The sequence below is a fragment of the Lonchura striata genome, chromosome 14 (assembly GCF_046129695.1).
Source record: "Lonchura striata isolate bLonStr1 chromosome 14, bLonStr1.mat, whole genome shotgun sequence".
In the NCBI taxonomy this organism is placed as follows: Eukaryota; Metazoa; Chordata; class Aves; order Passeriformes; family Estrildidae; genus Lonchura; species Lonchura striata.
Window position 1 is genome coordinate 8,741,329 of NC_134616.1, and position 19,124 is coordinate 8,760,452.

At 41.8% G+C, this 19,124-nt stretch overlaps 1 protein-coding gene across 1 annotated transcript; it reads left to right on the plus strand.

The window, feature by feature from the left end:
* Window positions 1–10,867: 10,867 nt before the first annotated feature.
* On the plus strand, window positions 10,868–18,278 carry ESX1 (ESX homeobox 1; the record flags this gene model as incomplete). Its single annotated transcript, XM_021548392.2, has 4 exons — window positions 10,868–11,061; window positions 11,140–11,185; window positions 15,657–15,943; window positions 16,840–18,278. Coding segments are annotated over 4 exons (753 nt in total), but the record flags the coding sequence as incomplete, so codon positions are not given.
* Window positions 18,279–19,124: the final 846 nt, after the last annotated feature.

Below are 19,124 nucleotides of genomic sequence, written 5' to 3' on the forward strand. Positions count from 1 at the left end.
TGTCCTTCACCCAAGAGCTGGGATCCCAACTTCAACAGAATAAACAGACCTTTCCTGCACCTACCAACTGCTGAAGCATTTCCTGGGCACAACGGACTCCACCAGTGACAAAGAAAAAAGATCACTGAAGAAAGAGAATCTCAGAACAATAATGGGTACTACCAGCAGCCTCCTTTACTACAGGGGTAAAATGACATCTTCTTGAGAGAATCCCTCTAATTCCACCAAGTCTGGGATGAGTTTTCATTCAGAATAAGGGAACAATGCTTATAAAACCATCACAGCATTGAAATTAACATAGTTGCTCCTACATGCAGATTTTCAGAACCAGAACAGTATGCAGTGTCTTTGTGCCTGTCCCCCTGTTGTTATCTGGCCCTCTTGTCTCAGCACTACTTTTGCATTCATCAGCAAGGCCAGTTAAAAATTGCCTGAACTGCCATTTGACCAAGTGCTTATCTGCACAACTGCACAAACCCATACCATCAGTTAGGAAAAACAATTTTCCCTGGCTACTTGAGACAGCCTAATTACCTAATCTGACAGGTTATTAATGGTCCAAGTCAACAAAAAGTATAATGGATGCTGATAAGCACAAGCTGCCTGAACATTTGGCACGTACAATCCAGCCAGAAATCTTTGCTGTGAAATGCTGCCATTGGCCACAGGACTGAACTGTCTGATTTCTCAGGGTTTCATTTAACAGGTCTATCAACATGATAAAGAGACAAACTAGCAAGTTTAATCCATTAATGAGGACTGTGAATCAGCCGAACAGTATAAAAGATATTTATGTAGCAGGTTAATGTAAAAATAAATCTCTGCTTCATTTCTCAATAATTGTAACACCCTCGCCTCCATCCTAGGAAAGAGAGCAGCACATGTCTGTGTTCACCAGGAAATGGGCAGCAAGAATTATGACAGAGCCCTTGTTTAAAGCACTGTCAGCACTCCCATAACTCACCACAAGTGCTGCACTATTTCATGGGTCTGTTTTAAAGATCCAATTACTACACTCACATGATCCCGTCAGAAGCTCAGGTTTTCATTTTAAAGAGGAAAAAGAGATATATTACCTGCAGGTACTGGGAGCAGTGGACAAAGGTGTTTCCTGAACAGCTCAAAGACAGAAAGTATTGAAACAGGAGCTCATGGCACCAGGTTTTATTTTAACCTCAGGGCTCTACAGGCCACTCTTTTAATCGTTTGGCTTCTTCCCCCTGAGGTGTAAATGCCTGGGGATAACATCATTGAGGCATTTAAGGATGAAAAGAAAGAAACTGATTTGTCCCTTACACTTCAAATTGTAGTTAGGCATTCCAAAGTTGATAGTAGCTGGAACAACTGCACCACAAAGGCAAACAGCAGCCCACACCTCTAACACCCACGAGATAGATTTTTCACAGAAACTATTTAAATTCAGTCTGGTTCACTGACTTTTTTAAAATTAAGTAGAACATCTTTTATTATGTTTTGTTGCTCCAATTCCCTGTGAGAACTTTCATCCACTTATATAGGTAGTCCACTTCTTTCCTCAAGCATCCATATTCTACTGCTCATACAATGAAAGGGTTTTAGGGGGTTACCTGGGCCATGGACACTCCAGAAGATCTCATGTATGTTTTGAACCGTATCCCATCATTAAGCAAAACTTCACACCACTGAAATATTTATTTCTGTATCTCTGCAAATCCCCAGCTTCATGACAGCCACACCTTGAAAAATACAAGACACCTACCACTTTAATGTGCTCTGGATGATGCTCCTAAGTGACTTTTAAAATCAAGATACTTCAGGGTGTTCCACATTTACAACAGTTTGTACTCCCTGCAAATAAGTCCCAGTGGCTCACTCAATGCTTGCACTGCTTAGAGCACTTTAGGGCTTCTAATCCAGATAAGGTAATTATTGATTTCTTTGCATGGTTTTTCCTCTACCCAGCAGTAAAACTACAAATATCTACATAAGCATTCTGAGGCAAACTCAAAACTTCTAAATCACAGCAAAGAGAAATGCAAAGCAATTTTGCCAAGTGAGCCACATCAAAAACATAATCTTTCATTAATGTTAAAATTTTTCACCACTATTGTGATTTAACCCCAGACACTAACTAAACACCACACAGCTACCCAGTGGAATGTGTAAAAGAGAAAGTAAATATGAGAATAACCTGTTGAGTAAAAGAGTTTCATAGGAAAGCAAAAGCTGTACACACAAGCAAATCAAAACAAGGAGCTTATTTCCCACTTTGCCAAGGCATGCAGGTTCTCAGCACCCCCAGGACAGCAGGGCTGCATTACACATACAGTGACTCAGGAAGACAAGCACCATCACCCCAAATGTCCCCCCTTCCTCCTTCTCCCCAGGTTTCTGTGCTGAGGATGAGGCGCTGTGCTCTGGGATATCCCTGGGCTCAGCTGTCCTGGCTGGGTCCCCTCCCAACTCCTTGTGCACCCCCAGCCTCTCGCTGCTGGGCTGGGCTCAGGAGCAGAGAAGGCCTCGGCTCAGGGTAAACACTGCTCAGCAGTAACAGAAACATCTCTGAGTTATCAGCACTGCAGCCAGCACAAATCCAAACCATGGGCCCAAAACAACTACTGTAGAAAAAATTAACTCCCTCCCACCTTCTCAAAATCCCACCATATCTAACCAACAGCAATGGCTCATACTGTCCACAAGACTATTGGTGATATTGGATGATACTGGAGGCTGCAGACATTTAATGGATACAATTATGGTCAACAGAGAAGGGAAGCCATTATATAACCTGCAGAATATTATTAGCCTGTTTAGTCAGTGATACCATCATTCCTTAAAACTATTATTGGGCCAAAACCACAGTCATTCTGTGGTGTTAGTTCTGTATAATTGAGCTAGACGTGTTTCTCTTTTCCTGTAACTGTGTAACACCAGTTTCATCTTTAATAACTACATCTTTAACAACTCTGATATTCCTCACTTGCCTCTCAGTAATTTCAAGATCAGACCTTGCACCAGTTCAGTGTTGTAGGGTCCCAGGGGGCCCTGGAGCTTTGGGCACTCCCACATGTGTGTATGCAGCAACACTGCAGCCCATGGCAAAGACATGAAGCTAAACATGAACAAATAGTGAAGTCCCCTTCAAACCAGGCTCCTCACCCTGCAAATGGCTTTGCATAATGCTTCATGATAAAGTTTTTAAAAAATCTTCCCTGAGGGCATAAATATTTCCAGAAAAACAAAATTATCACAAGTGGCATTATGGAATCCAAGAAAACACAGCATCTTTACAGAGTTAGAGCAACCTGCAGTAATCTGGGCTGTTGTAATCTCTGTTGCTATTCCTTTTCTCATCTCTAGAGTGCACATAATTTCCACCTATGGGATAAGTATCTTTGCACATCTTATGGAAATGTTTTGTAAAATCTAGGGGCAAGCAGGCTAATGGATCACCAAATGAATTAATTTCTGCTATTGGATCACAAACTTGAAGAAGTAAGGGAAAGGGAAAAATACACCAAATACACCAAAGAAGTAAAAGAAATGGGAAGATTAATGAACTGGCACAAAGGTGTGCAGGAACCAACATAAAAATTTAACTAGTGTGGGGTAAATATTCCTAAGCTGTTCTTTAATGTGTATACATAAAAATCAATCAACAGAGCATGTACCTAATTGTATTTCACAATTCTGAATTCCCTGACTATTGGAAAGCTACAATAAAATCCAGCATTTAGCCTTGCTTTAGGAAATCTATTTGCTTCAGGTCTGTGTTTTGACCTATGAAAATCTTTTACTTTCACACGACTTCGGGTAACATCAGAAATCTCACTTTATTCTGTCACAAGATGCTAACTAAAACGAGCACATTCAGCTTCCCTCACTGTCATGGGCAGTTTTTCCCCAAACTTTCTTCACATTTCTACATGTACCACAAGAGGGAGCGCAGAGTTCACCTTCCTTAAGTTCCAAAGACGAGGTAAAACTGTTCGATGTAGCCATAAACTGTGACCGAAGTCAGGCTAGGAGATGGGAGTGGTTTTGTACAGCACACCGGTGCTCAGACAAAGAAAAGGATCAGGTTTCTTTTTTGACAAAGATGTTACCTCACATTCTCACTTGCATTGCTCTCTTCAAAGACAGCCAATGCTGCAGATTTCACCTGAAGAAGAGAGACGCACAGATGATGCCACAGGAGGATAAAATCAAGACAATCCTGATGGGAAGAAGCCTTCAGGCTCACAAAAGCTTTGTGAATAGGATTTTTGAAAGAAATTTATAACCTTTCCTAGCATATCAGATATACATGTGAGAGCAGGGGCAGATGAGGAAAACACACCCTTCTGACTGCACGTACTGCTTCTAATGGCAGCTGTGACTTCTCATAAAAACACTAACAGAAAATAGCTCCCTAAAAAGAACCTAAATCTCCTCTTCTGTAGCACACATGACAAAAAAGAGGGAAAAGCTTGCAATACAGGAAGGTTTCCCTGGTCATTCTTTCCTTCTTTCTCTCCCCTCACCCCACCTACCTTCTCCTACAGTCATCAAATCTCTTTTTTACATTACAAAACTGAACAGTAATAGTGATTATACATAAATCCAGCCACCTACAGGTGGCTGCTGAAATATTATGAAGCTGCTGTTAACAGCAGCAGTTACTATTCTATTCCAGCAGAGCAATTGAGCAGATGCTTAAGCACATTGACTTCCAATTTGTAGCAGTTACACTCCATGCCATTGTTACCACTCCTATCAAACACAGCAGCTTACATATCCTTAAACATTGCTTCATAAAGATGGACACAAACTTCCTAGGAGGAGAAGAAAACTCTCTGATTCACACTTACCTTCCTCTTGGATAAAGTCACTCTGGGCTGGTGTTACCTGATTCAAATCCAAGCTGTATTTGTACTCCTCTTCACAATTGGTTTCCAACATGAGGTGAAGGTGTTTGCTCATTTCAGGTCTTCACTGCTTAGTTGTTTCCTTTTAATGATTCATTCTATTTCAATTCCAAAAAGCTAATTACAGAATATTTTTTATACAGTACACCTCTACAGACCCTCATATATTGACTGACTGCTTCACTTATATTTTATTATAGGAACAGATACAGATGCTGTGGATTTCTACAATTATGCCTCCTATAAAATTTCTAGTGTGCTAAAGAGGGTATATTAAAAGGAAAATTGGATGGTTCAGTCAATAAGGCTGAACATGGGCAACTGCTTTAAATACAGAGAACTGTCCAAATTTACTTCACCATTCCACCTCCCCATGCCTCAAATCTCCATAATGGCAGTAGCAAAATGGTGATAAATACTAGGATGAAACAACAATTACTTACTACATTTGCAGAAGACTGAGACATAGATAACACAGATTGTAGCAGAACCTCCCTTGCACATTACGGACAGTTCACAACACTTTGAAGTCTCCTGACTATGGTTCCTGTCCATAAAGTGAGTTGGAATTATTCACAGAACCCACAGCATTTGGGAAGAACTGGATAGCTTTATATCTGCATAAATGACTATTTCTACATATTAATATAAATTTATAACATTTATATGTATTTATATAAATGAAATATTGAAGAACATACCTGGCAAAGATCTGTTTCTAAAATAATCATGGAAATACAGAAAAAAGTAATCAGAAACAGATTTTCCAGTGGTCATTTTGGAACTAACACAAGGTTATATTTAGGGCTTAGAAAGCCCTATGTAGCGTGTTTTTTATGGGTACAACATATTTTACAATTGTAAATGGGTAAGCATCAGCTGTGTTTATTCTAAACATTATTCTAAACATACCCAGCTTTCCCAGAGATAATTTAATAGCAAAGAATGTGCGACCATTCCAATTTCACATATGAATAAATTATGCACATGTAAGTGATGATTTGTTGTCAAGGGCCAGCAAAGGAAGAAGAAATGTGGTCTTCCAAGTCTAGTTCAACATTCATAGTCAGCCCCTAAATAAAGTAATTTGGAAAAAAAAAGCAATTTTCACTCTAGGAATATGTAAACATGATAGAGGACTGTCACCCCTCAGAAATAGTAAAATATGAACTCAAACAGAGATAAAAAATGTTTTTTTAGTCTATTATCTAACAATTTCTATGGAAAAAATAAAATAATATGGCATCCTTTTTCCTTATTCTTGGTCTTCTGGAACCCTAGGTGCTACTGGCTTTCTGCTCCATAAATGCAGAGTCTAGAAACTCTGAGATGTTAAAACATACAACTTTTTTACCTTTTAGAAGATATGAGAGCCTCATTTAATTGTGACCCCAAAGGGGTGGCTTTAGCAGATCCAGTAAATATTGATTTATCATAACGACACTGCTAGAAGTACTTGTGCACCGAAGAGTTCTTCACTTTCTACCTAAAGGGTTTGAGAGACAGTGCACTTCTGCAGGTGCTGAGAGAACACTCAGGGCAGTATGTTCAGGTCGTTCCAGGTATCTTGCAACACTTTCATGTCACTTCAACAGGAACCTCTTACATACCAGCTTTTCAAGAACAATCCATCTCCTTCAAGAACCAACTGCACAAAGGGAAGACTGAAGCTCTCAGTTTATTTGTCTGCATAAAATCAAAGATCTGCAGAGGGGGAAGGAAGAGATCTGAAAGTGACACTGCCAAGAGATTTGGATGAGGACACAACAGAGGAACATCTGCTCCAGGCGGGTTGGTCAGAATGAGCACGGTGACAGCAGTGTCTCAACACAGTGCCTTCTCCATAGTCACCAACATTCCATTTCTTATCTTATTCTTCTTTCAACTAATATTTTACTTTTCTGTGCTGCTTTTGAATATGCAGCACAGAAAGGGAAGCTGAATTGCCATCTACTGCACACACATTATTTTCCAAGCAGTCACGTATGCCTAATCAGCAAAAAGCACTTACATTATTTTCACAAGTTATTAACTGAAATGGGAAACCAGCTTACTGTGATTCCATTACAAAAGAGTTACTGCACTCTGGTGCAGCTGCTATAATAAGCATCAATTGGCTTAAGAGAAACCAACTAAGGCTGTACCACAACATTCAGTCTTGCATTCTCCCAGTATTTACAGGATTGCCACACACTTAGCCCAGATTTAATCCCATAAAATGAAAGAGGTGCTGATCTTTGAGTTCATGCAGATCTTCAGGCCTCTGTGTAAAACAGAAACAGAATGAGAAACCAGTTGTGTTAATAAGAATATGAACAATCTGAAGAGGTGTACTGGCATTAAAGGTTTCCAGCACTTTTCATCTGGTACGTAGGACATCAACCACACTCAATGCAGCTCTCATCAGGAACTCTTCTGCTTCACCCAAGTTTTGCACTTAATTCTCAAGATAGTAGCTATTTGCCTTCTTCAAGCCAATAAAGATCCATGTCAAGCTATCAAACCAACTCCTTTGACATGCTCAAAAAATTTTTCCTGTAAACATCATCACATATTTCATCTCAGAACGTTTTTTCAATGTAGATATGGACAGGATTGCTTTCTAAGCCTAAATATTAAACTTCATTAACATATATTTATATATTTAAGGCGGTTTAAAGAATGCTGAAATACATTACCAACATGCCAAGAGACATTTCAAGCACAGCAAATACCAATGCCCCTCATGCAGCTGGAGCTCTGCTGTCATCCACAAATAGATGCATATTCTTCCCTTCATCTTTCAAACACTCCATGGACAAGGTCAGCTTTATGATTAATCTATCACATTTTACTTTGTATGGGAGACAGAGAAAACCAAGAAAGCAGTAGCAACAAGGTTGGTTAAACACAAAGTAATGAAAATGTATTTAAAACATACTCTTTTAGGACATTTTTCAATGGCATTATTCAGCAACTATGACATAGGTTGCTCAGCTCATGACAAGACACAATACAAATCCAAAATAACAACTCAAACATCAGTCAGCAGTGTAAATGTAGCCAGCCTGAAGACATCTGAAAAATACAAATGTATTGTGGATTGGCTTTGGCTAAACACAAGTTGCCTACAAAGCTGTTGTCTCCCCTCTTTGATAAAGAGGGGAGAAAATAGGATGAAAATAATAATGGGCTAAAATAAACACAGTTTAATAATGCAAAAGCAGAGGCCAGGCACAGAAGCAAAAGAAGACACAAGATTTTTTTTCTCTATTTCCTATTAGCAGACAATGTCCAGCTACTTTTGGGGAAGTAGGGCTTCAGCCCATGCAGCAGCTGTTCTAGAAGACAAATTTCATAATAATAAATGCCCTACACCCTTTTCCCTTAGCCTTTAGTGCTGAGCAGACATCATATGGTCTGGGATATACCTGGTCAGGTGGGGTCAGCTGTCCTGGCTCTTCTCCAGTATGGGTCTCTTCCACCACAGGCTGCAGTCCTTCAGGAACAGACTGTTCCTCAGTGGGTCCCCCACAGGGTCACAAGTTCTGCCAGCAAACCTGCTCCTGCACTGGCCCCCACGGGGTCATAAACTCCTTTGGCTACATCCACCTGCCCCAGGGGTTCTCCCTGGACTGCAGGTGGATCTCTGCTCCACCATGGAGCCCCACAGGCTCCCAGGGCACAGCTGCCTCACCACAGCTTTGCACCACAGGCTGCAGGGAATCTCTGTTTTGGCACCTGGAGAACCTCCTGCCATTCTTCTTCACTGACCTGGGTGTCTGCAGATCTGTTCTTCACATATTCTCACTCTTCCCTCTGATTGCAGTTGCCATTGTGCAGATTTTTTCCTCTTCATAATTCTGTTGTCCCAGAGGTGCTACCAGCATTGCTGATGAACTCAGCTTTGGCCAGCAGTGGGTCCATCCTGGAGCCAGCTGACACTGGCTTGTTGAATGTGGGGGAAGTTCTCACACAAACCACCCCTGTAGCTCCTGACAGAAGTTTTATCTGCTGTTGATCATGGATTTGGTTTGTATGGAAGACAGAAGTAACAAAATTTATTCCTTCTGGCTCTTGGGAGATACCATTGGAATTCCTGGGCATGCTCTCCAAGATGCAGGAGTTTCTCTTTGACCACAAACACATGTGCAACTGTAACACATTTGTAACTATAAAACAAGCATATCACTGGCTATTTCACATCCAGAACTTTCCTTATGAAGTTCTGATAGTTTCTTTAGTCAGAGGAAATTAGATCGCTCAAATCTTGTTTCCTGGAATTGACACCATTTGGTCCATAGGATGCATAGAATCATTGTTTTCCCCAACACAAATGAGTCCCTAGGCCTTTGAACACAATTAAGGTTGAATGTGGCAGTCTGAGCTTTATAACTTGGGATCAGGATACGAATAGGGCAATAAACTAAGAAATGTCAAGAAAACACCATGTTTAAAAAAAACACTTTCTGTGAATGTTACCCAGAGTCATCTTTCATACAAGAACCTTACTTTTTCGAGACTTAGCCCAAAGTGCTGTCCCAAACCTTATCATAGAGAATGCTACAGGAAGAGGTTCACAAAGGTATTGCTCCAGGCCAAACCAAATTGTAGTGAAAGGAATGAAGTCAAGGTCTGAGTCAAAGAGCCCTGCAGCAGAACAGAGAGACAGCAAGGAGTTCTGTCAGTATAAAGATAGAACTACTCAGTCACACATCCCCAGTGAGGTGAAAGGAGAGGAGGAAAAAACTGAAAAAAAAATTGCCTGTGGGCTGCAATGCCAGGAGTAACCAAAACTTTTTTGACAGGTCACAGAGTCAGGAAGCATTTCTGCACTGACAGCCTCTATGTCTTCAGCTAGAAGGTAAACTAATCCAGCCTTGATATGAAGACAGAGAACACAGAACTCCACTTTTGCTTGAAAACTTAAATATAAACACACCGATTTTTAAATCTTTTCCTCATTTCTAATCTAAATTTTTATGGCTTCAGCTTTCAGCCACTAGTTTTGGAGTTTGGGTGTTCTTAGCCCTTTTCTGCTGTACTCTCTGTAAGACTCTCTAGAAAGTAGTATTTCATTCTCATCCCCCAAAATCAAAATCTCAGGCTCAAGTCATTTTGTCATCTCATTTATGACAGCCTCTATCAGGACACCACAGAAAGATCACAGAACTGCTGGAAGTCTCCCTGTGCAGGAAATCATTTCCAGGACTCCTGTTGAGGAACCATTGCTGTAACAGCAGAGACAACATAATTACAGCAGGAGTGGAATTAGCGATCTCCAGGAAAAAAGACTCAGCCTTGCACGGATTTGTGCACTTCCCCTTCACCTGCTGGCACACGGTACTTTGCAATGTCAGCCTTAAAAAGCTGAATTCAACAAGTGTAAGGTTATGAGGAGCAATAAAGGCAAACACTAGTGACTGTTCTCCGTCACTCCTGGGTCTCAGCCGGGGTCCCTCAGCCCTCACTGCGGACCCATCGCAGCTCTCGAGGCGCCGGCCGCGGCTCTCCCGCACCGCACCGGCACAACTTCACCGCAGCCGCTCCGCGCCCCGACCGAGGCTTCCGAAAGTTACGGCCGGGCTGCGGGAGGGGAGGGAGCGGCGGGACGGCCGCAGGGCAGCCCCGCTGGGGCGGCTCTGTGCCCGCCCGGCGGAGGCGGCCCGGCGAGCGGGGCACGGCGCGTCCCACCCCCGGCCTTGACGCCACGCGTTAATGAAATGCTAATGCCGGGGCGCGGAGCCGGGCGCTGCCCGCGCCCATAAAGCGCGGCGCGGCGCGGCGCGGGGGCCCTGCCGCAGCCATGCAGAGCGCGGCCCCCGCCGCCCCGCCGGCCCTGCACCTCCTCACCTCCTACTTCATCGACAGCATCCTGGGCCGCGGCCCCGCCGCGGGCCGGCACGGTGAGGGGCGGCGGGGAGGGCGGCGCGCTGAGAGGCGGCCCGAGGGGCGGCGGGGCTCCGGTAACTCCGCCGTTGTGTCCCGCAGGCGCGGAACGCGCGCAGACGGCGCGGCCCGGCCGAGCGCGCAGCCCCGCGGAGGAGCAGCCGGCGGAGGAGCGCCCGGCCGGCTCCGAGGCACCGGGGCCGGCGAAGAGGAAGCAGCGGCGGTACCGCACCACGTTCAGCACGTTCCAGCTGGAGGAGCTGGAGCGCGCCTTCTGCAAGTCCCACTACCCCGACGTGTTCACCAGGTAGCGGCGGGAGGGGCGGGCGCGGCCGGGCCGGGCCGGCGGGCAAGCTCCGGCTCTAACCGAGCGTTCCTCCCGCAGAGAGGAGCTGGCCCTGCGGCTGGACCTGACGGAAGCCCGGGTGCAGGTGAGTGTGAGGGTCGAGGGGCCAGAGGGGGTTGGACACAGCGCGTTCTCCCTCCGGTTCAGCCGCCGCGTCCTGTCCGCGGCGGGTGGTGCTGAAGGCGCGGGGCACGGGCGCGCCACCTCCGCGGCGGGGAAGCGGCGGCTCGGGGACATTCCCACGCCGCCGCCTTCGTGGGTCGAAAGGCAGCAATAAAAAAGGATAAATTAGGTTGTTTACAGAAAATGAGGGGTTCTCTGGGGTATTCAAAGTTATTTACTGAGACTGCAGAGTTAACATCCTTCTCTTGGTCTACTTAGCTCAATAAAACTAAAAACGCTTCTAAATGACCGGTTAAAACAAATGGAAGGTGAATTTGACATTCATATATGACAGTCAGGTCCTGTGCAGGAGAATTTTATGCCCAGCTGGGCTGTGATTGCAGCAATGCCTGTAGAACTTCAGCATACTTAGAAAGACACTAATCCCTTGTAGCCTGCAGTTTGCTTAAACTAAAAACGACTCTTAGTAACTTTTCCTGACTCTATGCACTCCTGGTCAACAATATCCCTTAAAAACCCTTTTCTTTAGATTAATTTCTTGATAACCTAGAAATCCCCTTTTTATACAGAAATTACAGGGGAAAAAAAATTTTAAAAAAGATTTTTTTTTTTTCAAAAGGTGCGAAGGCTTTCAAGTATTTATAAACTGCAAATGACAATTGTACTAAATTTGGCTTGTGCTGTAGATCAGATATTGAGTGTTCCAGCACAACTCTGGGTATGTGCCTACTTGTGAAAGACTGAGAACTGGTGCAGCTGCTCAATGTGACAGTCCTGCTTACTATTGCATAGCTTTGATACTGTTAGTGCCAGATCCTTGTTTGTATACTTTGTCATTACTCCAGTCACTGGATCTGTGATGGTTCACACCATAGTTACAGTCTGTAAAACTGTAACTTTTTTAGCTTTTTATTTTAATATGCACCATCTTCAAAAAAGGCATTAGAAGTATAAAGTACTAGTACTTTATAATTGACTCAAAGAACACCTAGATGAGCTTTTTAGCTCTCTTTTGTGGAGTTGGGGAAAATCATGTATCCTCCACTCTTCCTAACATCAACAACGACTAAAACCTCTAGTCACTGACATGCCCCAGTCTCTGACAATTGCACATAGCATCTAACAATGAAAAAGACATGGGGGAAAAGATGTAGCTTTAACTGTCACTGTCAAATTCCCTTCATGGGGCACATACTTTGTAGACCCCGTGAAGGAATGGTGCAATGGTACATGGCAAAGAGGAACTCATCCCTTAATGACTCATCTAGGAAAAAAGAAATGAAAAGTTTGTGTTTGATGGAGCCAAAAAGGAATTAACAAGCAAAATAAGAGTTGATGCATCCCCAGGGGATGGAAGGAACAGCAAAGAGCTGTTCCTGGTACCTCTTTGCCTCCTTAATCTGTTAGATCTTAACACAAGTCTCCTGAGCATGGAGCACAGAGCCAGCACAGTTGTTTAGTGTGAGCCTGCAGAGCACAGAGCCAAGCCCCAGTTCCCACCCTGTGGGAAACTTGGCTCAGCCTGGAGGGAAGGGGATGTGTAGGAATAACAGTGATGCACTGTAGTTAAACTACCTTAATTACCAAACACTTGCCACACATGCCCATGCTCATAGCTGCTCTATAAGGCGTCCTGTGTGAAATGAAGGCTTGCAATCCTCTCCCACAGTACCTGGCTAAATCAGCTGACATGGAAAGTGGCATCTCTTTACTTAGTCAAAAGTAAACTCAAGAAATTTATCTTACCCAATTCAGCCATTTCTTCACCTCCATGTGCTTTACAAATGGAAGTTTGCTTCTCTGAGGAGAAACAAGCTGAAATGGGTATCAGCCACTGCATTGTTCCTCCTCTGGCCTTTAGTCTTACATGAAAATGAACAAATAAGAAAAAAATGGCATAAATATATGCTCATTCCATCATCATTTCAAAGAGATATCTTCATCCAACACCCCCCCTTATTTACTTTTATAGAATAAAAGAGAATTCCTTCCCAATAAGATTCCTTACCTTGGGAAAGAGGTAGTCACAGAGCCTGCAAAACCTTTTCATAACTTGGACTCATGGTGGGATTACTCTTCAGTAGCATTTGCATCTGTTGTTGTCACTCATGTTTCTCATTACTCCTATTGTTAGGATGGCAAGAAAATAAGAAAAAGTTAAAGGAATCTTTTATCTTGTTTAATGTGAGGTATAAAAGGTTTCATGGGTATTTCATTGCCATAAACTGCATCAGTTTTAAAACACTTGCTTACAGATATAACTGATCAAGAAATCCTTGTCATATTTTCTCATTATGATCCTCTTACTCACTTACAGCAGAAACATGATACAGTTATGCACACGTATGTATCTTTCTAGTCTCATTAGGTATTACATCAATTAAATAGGACACATTTTTACAGAAAATTACAGCAAGAAAGCAATCAAATTTTCATGCTCACATTTTCCTTTATAAAAGACCTGAATCTCTTGTCAGATATGCACAATGCTAGTAATTGCAAATATAATCTGGGTAACATTTAGCATGCAATTCAAAACTTGATGGTTTAAAACTCATTTTTGAGTATTAAGTAATACTTTTCTCTAGAGTATTTTGCCATTGATATTACAGTCATAAAATCTTAAGACTGGTATAGCTGTTTCTGTTATGGTTAGTTTGTCACCTCAGAAGTGTCTGAAAATAGAATAAAGGCAAGCTAAGCCTTTTATTGGAAGCAAAGGAAAACTGCTTAACAAATGGTTCAAGATGACTAATCTGAATGTTAATGTGTACAGCAAATTTTGAAAGCTGTTTGTCATGTCAGTCTAAGGTATGAGGCATTGGTCTACTCCTGTTACCACTTTAACTGATGGGTTTGTACCAATAAGGAATGGAAAACCAGCTTTTTTTTTTTTTTTTTTTTTTTTCTAATGGTAATTATTAACTATCTATGCTGGCATTTCCTTCTATTTTGAGAAATACAAAATCTGAGAGATTATTACATTTTGGAGTTAAGCTCAAAGTTACCTGTAACATTAAAAAAAATATTTTGTAGTCAAAGTGTATATCTGAGTGATAAAATGGATTTGCTTTGGGACAGAGAAAGCAGAAAAGCAGACATTTAATTTTGTGTTAGGCTTCTTTATGAAGAACAGATTGAAGAACAGTGCTAAGATTTAGTAAGGACATGAACAGCCTTGCAGCATTTATCCTTTTTAGGAAAGGTATATCTGCATGTCTCAGTGTGAGATGTTTATTGCCTTTTCAACAGGATATTTTTCATATAAAACACTAAAACCTTGAAGTTTATGGTCTTCTCCTGTGAGATCTTAGGTAAGCTCCACTTGCAAATACTTGGGATTAGTGGTTAACAGGGATTTAAATTCATCTGATCCCAGTAATTTAGTTTTCCTTACCAGACCTCTGTCTTGGATGAAGACTGATGGATTATCTAGTCTTCACTGCCATGCAGGCATAGCTGCCTGGCATTTCACAGGTTCAGATATTCCTTTGTAAGACATTTGACTATTGAAAGCTAATGGTTGCTGGAGGAAAAACTGAAGACTTCTTGAGTCTTGCCACTCAAGAATTTCAAGTACCAACTTCAAAATTTTGATGTTGTAATTTTCTGCTGAGTGCACCTCCCTTGGCTGGCTGCCTGTGAGCGAGAGAGCTCTGTGTTACCTGAGGGGTGTAAATCCCTCTGCCAGGAGAGCAGCAGCTTTCCAGTGTGAATACACTGCAATGAAAGGACTGGCACAGTACTTCTTCAGCTGGATCCCGAGAACCCCAGAACAAGTGCTTTGAGAGAGTCAATTGTGTCTCTGTCCACTGACAGAGAGAAACAACATCAGGCTCAGGACAGCAAGGCTGGGGCATGCCACAGCCTTGTTTGGGGATCAGCGTCCTGGTGTGTGCAGGGCTTTTCTCCCAAACACACTTTGTGACATTCAAGCTACCTGAAGGTAAGTCACACTGCTGGAAATGGTCATAGGGCATGGCTGAGGTAAAGCAAGCTGGGTCCCTCAAAACCTGATTTTTAAATGCTGTAGATGCTATTTAAAACTTTTCGAAAACAGTTTTTGTACTGTATTATAACAGCCATCTCTTGAATGGCTTTGTTGAAATTTAACTTTCAATAAATAGGTTATGAAAGGAAGAATGATCATTCTTAATAATTGCTCTTGCATTTCAGGTGATAGGTTAATATATGACAATGGCTTTAAAACATATGTGACTTCAGTCAGAGAGTAGTCAAATTGTCAATATTTAAAAGTGATTTATTTTGTAATAAACCCACTTAGGCCTTTATTAAAAGATCTTTTATATTAAGGAAGTGGGGTTTGGTTTAACAGTAATTATTTTGCCATCCATATCAATACGTGCTGTAGTATCTGGTAAGACAAACTGCAGATTAAGTTCAGCTAATGCCTTTATAATTTCTTATTGAAGGTCTGGTTCCAAAACAGAAGGGCAAAGTGGAGGAAACGTGAAAAAAATGAAATTCTGGGGACTGTTCCAGGAATCTCCTTAACGCACCCACTTGGTCTATTTTTGGATGTTCCACTGAGTCATTCTCCCCTCCTAGATCACACATGGAGGTCAATGCCTCTTTCAACATTGGCTGTGCCGTCCATGTCCCCAGCTTTTAGTCCTTCAACCTTAGGGCCATTTGGCCTCAGCAGTCTTACCTGGACTTCTCTCTTCAGAAATCCTATATTAAATCCACATTTTGGAAGGTATAGAATATTTTTTTTTTCCTAAATTTCAAAACTGTTAAAAATGCTGCCTTTATATTATTTTGCTGCTTGCATGTTCTCAATAAACTTACTAAAATGGCTTAGTTCCTGTGTAGGATCACTTGATTAGGAACAGCAAGATTTGGGTTTAAGTCATGCTAATAAAATCTTAATGTGTAATTGCTTTTTGAAGACAAATTGTGCATACTTACTGTGATTTTGGTCTCACGGAACCCTAGTCTTCATGAAGACCGCTGTGACCTGTGTGGCTGCAGCTCCATCCTTCTCTCTCACTCTCTCTCAAGTATAAATACATTATATATAAAATAAGCAAATACATTATATATTATATGTAAGTATATACAAATATTTTAAAAAATAGAAGATAGCACTTTGCTGAAATAAGAGCTTGTATCTTAGTACTACATTAACAGACAAACAAATGCTTTTCACATGGAATCAATTGATCTGAACAAATTGTCTGCATAAACAGCTATATAACTTAGCCTTTTTATGAGGTGATTTATTGCTTTCACAGAACAGGCTGATCTACAGCATCCAAGGTTTGTTTAGAAAGGATTTAGCATGAGGGGTTAAGTAAATGGTTGCTGATTTAGATATCTGCATGCCATGTCTGATCATCTCTTGCTCATTTTATTTAAAAGTGTTTTGGTTTTTTATTTTGGGTGGGATTTTCTGCCTTTTTTTTTTTTTTTTTTTTACGGGCAAGGCGTTATACTGCAAAATAAAGCTAAAAGACTGTACATTTGGAAGAAATTGAAAAATTTGGAACTTTTTTTTCCTAATACTTTGGTGGGGGGAAGTTGCAACTCAGTAAGTATTTGTACTCCAAAACAATTCTTAATTTGGGTAATATTGACTTCTTTCAAATACAGGTTTCTCAATGCTTTAAATCCTCTCATGACAACAGCTTCAGTACTAATGAAAGCTCCTGGACCCCCGTCAGACCCTGTTCTCACTGCCTTCACTGATCCAGCAGCAGTTGAAAGGAAAACGTCAAGCATTGCAGCTCTAAGACTCAAAGCAAAAGAACATTCAGCACAAATCCCTCAATTAAACCTCATCTCCAGTCTTACAAACACTAACAAAGAACTTTGTTAGGAGCTCTCCCACAGACTACAGCCACGGAGGGGAAAGTGAATGCCTTCTCCAATAAGTAGCTCTCATTAGAGAGACACATTTAAAAAAAGAAAACACATACACACACACACACACACACACACACACACACACACACAGAGCTGTATTTCCTGCACCTTCAGTAACAGACTGAAAGGAAATAAACCTGCTAAATATTGTTTTCCTTCATTACGACATGAAATCAGGCAGTAAATTGGCTTGTATCATTTCTTGCACTGCAGAAACAGAAGCAGGAATTATCTCATGTGTGTAAATCAGGCTAACACGTATCTGAAGCTTTGAAATCACTGAACTCACAAGAAGCTAGTCCAAAGGCTCAAAATTATTTGTAGGAATAACCACTTTTCTAAGCAATTCTTAACTTCTCAGGAGGAACTCTTACATGCAGTACTTGAGAATCAGTACACAGTTAGTAACTTGGAGACCATGCTTCATGTTGAAGTGCACATGCCAGTGAAATATTACATTCTAGACAGACTTAGCAGGAACAAGATGGGGACTATTTTCAGTATGGGCTTTTGATTCAGAACTAGGTTTGTGTAAAGAGTACCTTGTTTCAAATTTTTAAAAAGTTTGCTTTATGTTCAGGTGGCAATGTCTTAACTAAGAAAGTTTAACCTCTGTACATGACCTGTATCCTGTGAAAGTAGGTTAGCAGTGTGCAGTAAATTGTCTGTAGTTTTCTGTGTATGTATATACCTGTCAATCAGTAGTTTATGGCTGTAAATATGAGGTTGCTGACTATTGTTAGCAAGATTTATGGCACACCTTACCAGACCAGTAAGATTACTTGTATATTTTGAGACATTTCATGCCTTGAGTAGTTTCAGAATTTAAATGAGTACTCAATGTGAAGTGTTAAAATCTTCCTTGGACCAATGTTGAAATGAGTGAAAACAGAGGCCTTACTGAGCAGGAGTCTACAATCCATCACAATCCTGGACTCCATGGCAGGTTGTTTTAAAGTCTTTGCTGAACTTCCCCATCCAGGACATGGGACTGAGAACAATTCTCCACAGGTCTGATGCTTCAGTGTAAAGTGAGAACACGTAGCATCCTCCTGGTGCTGTGGTGAAAAGCAAGGACAGGTCATTGTATGCTCCTTTTGCAGCTCACTCGCCTACCTCACAGGGCTGTTGTGAGGACTCATTAAACAAACAAAACACTGTGCAAATGGCAGAGTTATATAAGTGATAATTTTTGCTTCACAGCAACATAAGAAAGCCCAATAATTGGCTGCACACAGAGATCACCTTTCCCACACCTGTAGCAGCAGTCCAAGCAAACTCTGTTCCTGTAGTTGATGGGACAGCATGGAACTCCTCCACTGATGCTGCCTGCTTTCTCAAAACTGTCCTCAACCACATTTACACTGAAAAGATTCTGTGTATTTTAGAATTTCTTTCTCAAGGCAGCTCTGGGCCTACTCTTAAGACTACACAGCTGAGTTCTCAGCTGGAGTTTGAGGTCCAGAGTTCCAGCTACATCACTGCTGCTTCTGTAGACTGCACCAAGCTTGTATTTAGCTGCAGGACAGGGAAGGAAGTTTGCTGGGTCAAACACAAATACTCATCACTTTCCATAAGAGTGGAAGTATTTCTGTTTGGGTTCACAGACCTCATAGGTAGCACAGGCAGGGAAGGTGGTGGTATTTCAGCTGTTAGGAAATGCCAGCTCCCTACTCGAGTTACAGCAGGGCTGCACTGTGTGTCAAGCAGCAGGAGACTGCAGAAGTGAAGTGAGCAGGACCTCTCACACAAAGTTTGAGTGTGTTTCTTCCACAGCAGCTATTTGCTTCCACCAGTCCACTCTCATGGCCCAGGCTGCCAACTGGCAGCACAACACAGTATCCACTCAAGTGTTGAGTTTGTTCCAAATAAACCTTTTAAGTAGGTTAATGGCTTGAAAACTGTCATTACACAACTCCTGTTCTGTACAAGGTTCTGTGGTATCTTTCCTTGCCACAAGTGTCTCTCTCGTGCAATGCAGAGAGGTTCTTACTGTTTCATTTAAAGTAGCA